At 46.1% G+C, this 6,370-nt stretch overlaps 1 protein-coding gene across 4 annotated transcripts in view; it reads right to left on the reverse strand.

Annotated features, from left to right (window-relative positions):
- Window positions 1-5,103, reverse strand: part of SH2B2 (SH2B adaptor protein 2) — a 68,369-nt gene extending 63,266 nt beyond the window's left edge. For 2 of the 4 annotated variants that reach the window (XM_087717235.1, XM_087717236.1), the window contains exon 1: window positions 4,869-5,103. In XM_087717235.1, the coding sequence (XP_087573361.1) occupies window positions 4,869-4,885 (17 nt within the window). In that variant the 5' untranslated portion in view covers window positions 4,886-5,103. The remainder of the gene's footprint in view (window positions 1-4,868) is intronic. The other 2 variants (XM_087717237.1, XM_087717234.1) reach the window with 1 other exon arrangement.
- Between the last annotated feature and the right edge of the window lie 1,267 nt (window positions 5,104-6,370).

The raw sequence follows: 6,370 nt of genomic DNA on the forward strand, positions 1-6,370 counted from the left end.
GCTGAGTCACTCTTTCTTGGTTGTTGGGGGGGAAATAAGAGGAGGAAGATGTGTTGGATATGCATGTTCAATATGTTTACTGCCTTGAGTTATTTATAAAAAATCGTAAATGTAGAATGCAAATAAATAAATAGAAATCTTCTACTCGTATGATGATAAAAAAAGGGATTTATCTGATCTGATTGGATTGGAACTCTTCCAGTTGGGCCATACTGACACAAGGTACAGCAGCAAGGCAGACTCAAGTCCCAAAGAAGTACAGGTAGTCCTCGACTTACAACAGTTCATTTAGTGACAATCTGAAGTTACAAAAGCACTGAAAAAAGTGGTTTATGACTGTTTTTCACCGACCATTGCAGTATCCCCCATGTATCCACAAGTGACCAAAATTCTGACGCTTGGCAACTGACTCATATTTATGACAGTTGCAGAGTCCCGGGGTCATGTGATTCCTTTTTGCAACCATCAGACGAGCAAAGTCAAAGGGGAGGGCGGATTCACTTAACAGCTGTGTTACTAACTTAACAACTGCAGTGATTCACTTAACAACTGTGTACATGAAAAGTTGTAAAATAGGCAAAATTCACTTAACAAATGTTTCATTTAGCAACAAAAAATTTGCTGCTCAATTGTGGTCGTAAGTCAAGGACTGCCTGTAGTGGTGGTTGGCAGCTTAACCTAACCAATACTGGTCTAGGAATTCTGGGAATTGTGGTCTTAATATACTGGGGGGACACACTGTTGGGGAAGACTGCTGCATGGTCTTTTCAGTGGTGGCCCCCTAACTGAGAAATTGGACAACTTGGATAAATGTTTATGGAGATCCTCAATCATCCAGATCATGTTGTGCTTTTTTCAAGAGACAACTGGACTTTGTTTTTTCTTTGAAAACATTTCGCTTCTCATTCAAGATGTTTTTCTGTTTTAGTAGGTTTTCAAAGGAAAAAAAACCCAAGAAAGTCCAGTTGTGTTTTAGAAAAAGCACCTTTGGGTTGTGCATTTGCAGACCAAGTGAAAACTATTATTAGATTACTGCATTAGTTATAAAACCTGCAACCCTCTTTGCTGCTGCAAGAAATCTAAAGCAGCCTAAGCCCTCCAGTCTTTAGAAAACGTGAGTTTTCTTGCATGCTGCTATCTTTTTTTTTATTCCTTACTTTAAGAATGGATGTTGTATTTTATATAATGTAATGGATTTATCAAGCAAATTTATATAGCCATCCAACTCATGTGTAGGTGACTTTATGAGTTTATTGCCATTCTATGAATTACTTGAAGAGTTTTGGCATCGCAGACTTGCAACTACAGATAGTCCTCAACTTAGAACGATTCATTTAGTGACCATTCGAAGTTACAAGGGCACTGAAAAAATTAACTTATGGCCAGTTTTCACACTTACAACCATTGTAGCATCCCCATGATCACATGATGAAAATTCAGGCATCTGGCATGAATTGATGATAGTTGCATAGTCCTGGGCTCATGTGATCACCATTTGTAATCTTTCCAGCCGGATTCCAAAAAGCAAAGTCAAATGGGAGGAAAATCAGATTCACTTAATGACCAAATGATTCACGTAACGACTGTAGTGTGGCAAGAAAAATCATAAAATGGGGCAAAAATAACAAGTGCTGCCTTAATAATTAAAAGTTGGACTCAATTTTGGTTTTTAAGTTGAAGATTTACCTGTAATACATTGATAGAACACACACCTGCTTTTTCAAAAATCTGTTTGGCCCTTTTCTTTCTTTTAAATCTAATACAAAAGGCGAACCACTTGCCAACAGGAGTCAATATTTTCTCAAATGACGATCAATGATTCATCCACAATACGCAACAAACATTGATCCTGAAGTCCAATTTCTTTTCCCACCAGGCAATCCCCAGGCTACTATAATTCAGAAAGAGGGAGGGCAAGCTGCCCATTCTTCACTTCCCATTGCTGATCCACCCTCTCTCCAGGTTTAAGGGACGGAAAATCCTGTTTTTCTTTTTTTTACACACAGCAATAAGCTCCTTTAACTTAGAGTAGAAATGTATTCCCAAATTAATGATTTATGTATGTATCGTATTTAGAGACTGCCCATATCTCCACTTACGGAATGACTATTAATATCACACCTGTATTATTTTTATAAATCACTCAAGTCAGTGTACATACCTAATGTTCCTTCCTCTTCCTATTTTCCCCACAACAATCCTGTGAGGTAGTTTGAGCTGAAAGAGGGAGAGAGAGACTGTCCCAGGTTCACCCAGCCGTCGTTGATGCCTAAGGCAGGACTAGAACTCACAGTCCCAAAAGACAAGAGATCTGGGAATCCATCCACAGAATCTAACTCACTTCTTAAAAGCATCTAATTTTACCCTATCCAAGCAGAATTCCTAAATGTGGCTTTTTTTTGTTTGTTTGTTTAAAAGAGAGTCAAAACTCATGATTCCTTTCCGGGGAGGAAATGAAATCTCTGTGCAGTGCACGAACTCAGGATTGCAGCAAAAAAGCCCCACTGACTTCTACCTTCCATGGACGATGTTTGCATGCAGAGCACATCGTAGGGAGACACACAAATGTGCGCGTGCACACATATGGTCTTCTACAATGCACCGTCTTGCACAGACCAGCCAATCATATTGACGGCCCTTTTTGCTAGTAAATAAATAATGCAGCAAGGTGCGGGTTGAAAAGCAGGGAGGTGGGAAGTCGAAGGAAAAGATCAGGGGATGCTGTGGTCTCTGAGTAAAGGGGTTCCCTGCATCCAATCACACAGCATAAAAACGCTCCTTGCACAGCCATACACACCTACAATGAGAGGGCCAAGCCATTTTGCTGTTCCAGGCAGAGAAATGAATATTGTCTCTTCCGCAGAGAAGATTCAAGGCGATTTTAGCACCCGCCCTCTGCCCCCCCCCCCCCCGCAGAAAAATCCCACAAGCAACTCCCTGGCAATTAAAATAATCCAATAACATCAGATCATCCATAGTCTGCTGTCCCTTCGTGACACCCATTACCAGTTGTCTGAAGCCGCCAGCTCAACTCCCATCTAACCACAGAAGAGACACAGCACGTGGCTTCTTTGGCGAGTCATTAATAAGGAAGCCCATTGATTAAGAACCGAAGGGCGGGTAGAAACGTGCAGCCCCATCCGGAACCATTTACAAACCCGCCTCCATGCAGCCAAACAACCATCCATCAGTCAGGCAGCCATCAGGATGGGACAAATGCCATTTCTGAAGCCTGCCAGCCAGCCAGCCATTGGCACAGGTGGAAGCACAGAGAAAAAAGGTCAAAGGGAGATTCCCCCTCCCATCCCTTCCTCCCTGGCATTTTCGGATATTCTTGTGAATGACTCCCTGCTTCCATTAAGACTCATGAGCTTCTCTCAGGAATTGATTCACAGAAACAGGGGAAATTATTAGCTTTCCCACCAGGAAGATGGAAAAGGTGGATCTAGCTAAATGTTGTGTGTATCCCTGTCTATGCAAAGAATCCTGATGCTGCATGCAAGAATAGAATAGAATAGAATTCTTTATTAGCCAAGTGTGATTGGACACACAAGGATTTTGTCTTTGGTGCATATGCTCTCAGTGTGCATAAGGAGAATAAAATACATTCCTCAAAAATAAAAAGATACAACACTTACTAATAGTCATAGGGTACAAATAAGCAATCAGGAGACAATATCAATATAAATTATAAAGATACAAGGGAAAGGGAGGGTTGCATGCATCTTTCTCTCAAACCCCACCCCCCCAGGTAAACACTTGCTATTCAAAAACAAAATGATGGGGGAGGGGGGAAACTAGCCACAAATCAAAATATAAAATAACATCTCTCTTCCCCTCCCACTCCACCTCCAAATACCCGGCTTAACGACCACCTACACTCCCCAGATCCTTAAGCAACGAAGAGAACAAGGGAAACGGAAAGGAAGGGATGGGAATGTGCAGGATGGGGGAGTGGGGGCAGCGTGGGACGTACTCACCGCCCCCCCCCCGCTTCAACAGCTTCACAAATAGCCAAGCAAAACACACACGTGTGTCTGGGAAATGGCTTGAAAAGGTTCGAAGCCGGGACCCGTAAAAGCTCTACACTCTGCGGGTGCAAATCTTTCACTAACCGAGGCGCCGCATAAGGAGAATAAAATGCATTCTTCAAGAATAAAAAGATACAACGCTTACTGATACTCATAGGGTACAAATGAGCAATCAGGAAACGATATAAATTATAAAGATACAAGGGAAAGGGAGGGTTGCGTGCATCTTTCTCTCACCTCCCCCCGCCAAGGAAAACACTTGCTATTCAAAAGCAAAATGATGGGGGAGAGAAAAACTAGCCACAAATCAAAATACAAAATAACATCTCTCTTCCCCTCCCACCCCACCTCCAAATATCCGGCTTAACGACCACCTACACTCCCCAGATCCTTAAGCAACGAAGAGAACAAGGGAAACCGAAAGGAAGGGGTGGGAATGTGCAGGATGGGGGGGAGTGGGGGCAGCGTGGGACGTACTCACCCCCCCGCTTCAACAACTCCACAAACAGCCACGCAAAACACACACACGCGCGCGTGTCTGGAGAATGGCTTGAAGAGGTTCGAAGCCGGGACCCGTAAAAGCTCTGCACTCTGCGGGTGCAAAGCTTTCACTAACCGAGGCGCTGCCAATGGAAACAGGTCGGGGGTGGGGGGAGACAGAAGGGGAAACCCGCGGCTAGGCAGTCCGGCTATCCACGCGGGCGCCCGGCCCCACACTTCCCCCTTTGCAAAAAGGCAAAGGCGAAGCGGGGAAAGCAGAGCCAGACCCGAAGGCGGTTTGAGGGGGTTAAAGAGGACGCGAGGGGCCGGAGAGGAGCGGGGCGCAGCTCTTCTTACCCGGCTTGGAGAGGCATGGACGGTGGGGTGGGGGGCTCCCGGCTCGGTCCTCCTCCTTTAGCGGCCTCTGAGTCAGGGCGGAAGGACGGCCGGAGAGACTCGGGCGAAGAAGCCGCGCACAGCGCTCCGAGAAGCAAGCGGCACAAGGGGCGCCCCCGCTGCCGCCTTCCAGCCTCCCTCCGTCTCCTCCCAACTCGCGGCTAAAAGAGGGTTTAAAGGGACCGGCGGGCGGCGAAAGAGAAAGCCGTCACGTGACGACGAGCCCGCTTGCCGCTCCCGCTCCAGTGTGCCTCTTGGTTACAAAAGCGAGGAGGTCCTCTGGGCGTGTGCAGAGTGCCGCCTTCATTAAACCCAGGTCGGGCCGAGTTTCCTTTTTTAAAAAAAAAACCGTGAGGCGGTTTAACGGGATGGAGCGGCTGCACTGAATTGGGAGGGCGCACACACAATAGCAGTTAGACTTATATACCGCTTCATAGGGCTTTCAGCCCTCTCTAAGCGGTTTACAGAGTCAGCATATCGCCCCCAACAATCCGGGTCCTCATTTCACCGACCTCGGAAGGATGGAAGGTTGAGTCAACCCTGAGCCGGTGAGATTTGAACCGCCGAACTGCAGCTAACAGTCAGCTGAAGTAGCCTGCAGTGCTGCATTTAACCACTGCGCCACCTCGGCTCTCACACACCGCTGTCTCTGGTGGTCGTCCGGATTTTTGCAGCCCCCACTTGGTAGTTTTCATGCGTGTACTCCCAGAATTCTCTGGAGTTGAAGTCCACCAGTATTAAAGTTGCCAAGTTTGGGGACCTCTGGTATACTGCTTCAATCTCTTGGAGGAAGGGTTTATGTGGAAGTCTGGACAATTTGTACGAACTGCAAGCAAACGGGTTGCACTTTGCTTGCAGTTCGTACAATGCAATGTGAATGGGAGTGAAAGTCTCTGTTTTCAGAGGCAATGGGGAAAGGTCCAACTCAACCTGGTGAACTGCTTTAGGCCACAACGGTTATCTTGGCTTCTTGGAGATGGGGTTGCTACTGTTTCTGAAGATGAAGGAGACTCTTCGTGGATCCCAGAGGAGTCTCGATCTGGCCTCCTGTTTCTGGTCAACGTTTCCATTCCAAATCTACCATAGTTTGTGACGATTCCTTCCAGGGTCCTTGCTGAGAAACCTGATCTGGTTAGGAGGCGGAAGTGGCCGAGAAAAGCCAGTCTTATCTGACAGATGGTTTGCTTCCTTCACTCACACGGAGGTCAATATTCTGTTTTTTTGTGACACAGAGATAATTTCCAAAGACGCAATAAAGGGGGCTGCCATCCATCAGCCACACATTGGCTAAAACTTTTTGTGGATGAAACCAAACCAGTTTAGTACCTTTGATGTTGTGTCCGATCCATCGTGACCGGATGGACAACGTTCCTCCAGGCCTTCCTGTCCTCTACCATCCCCTGGAGTCCATTTAAGCTCAGGCCTACTGCTTCAGTGACTCCATCCAGCCACCTCATTCTCTC

This window comes from Thamnophis sirtalis, unplaced genomic scaffold, assembly GCF_051295495.1.
Source record: "Thamnophis sirtalis isolate CommonGarterSnake01/CBP01778 unplaced genomic scaffold, rThaSir2_p1.2 scaffold_6, whole genome shotgun sequence".
Lineage (NCBI taxonomy): Eukaryota > Metazoa > Chordata > Lepidosauria > Squamata > Natricidae > Thamnophis > Thamnophis sirtalis.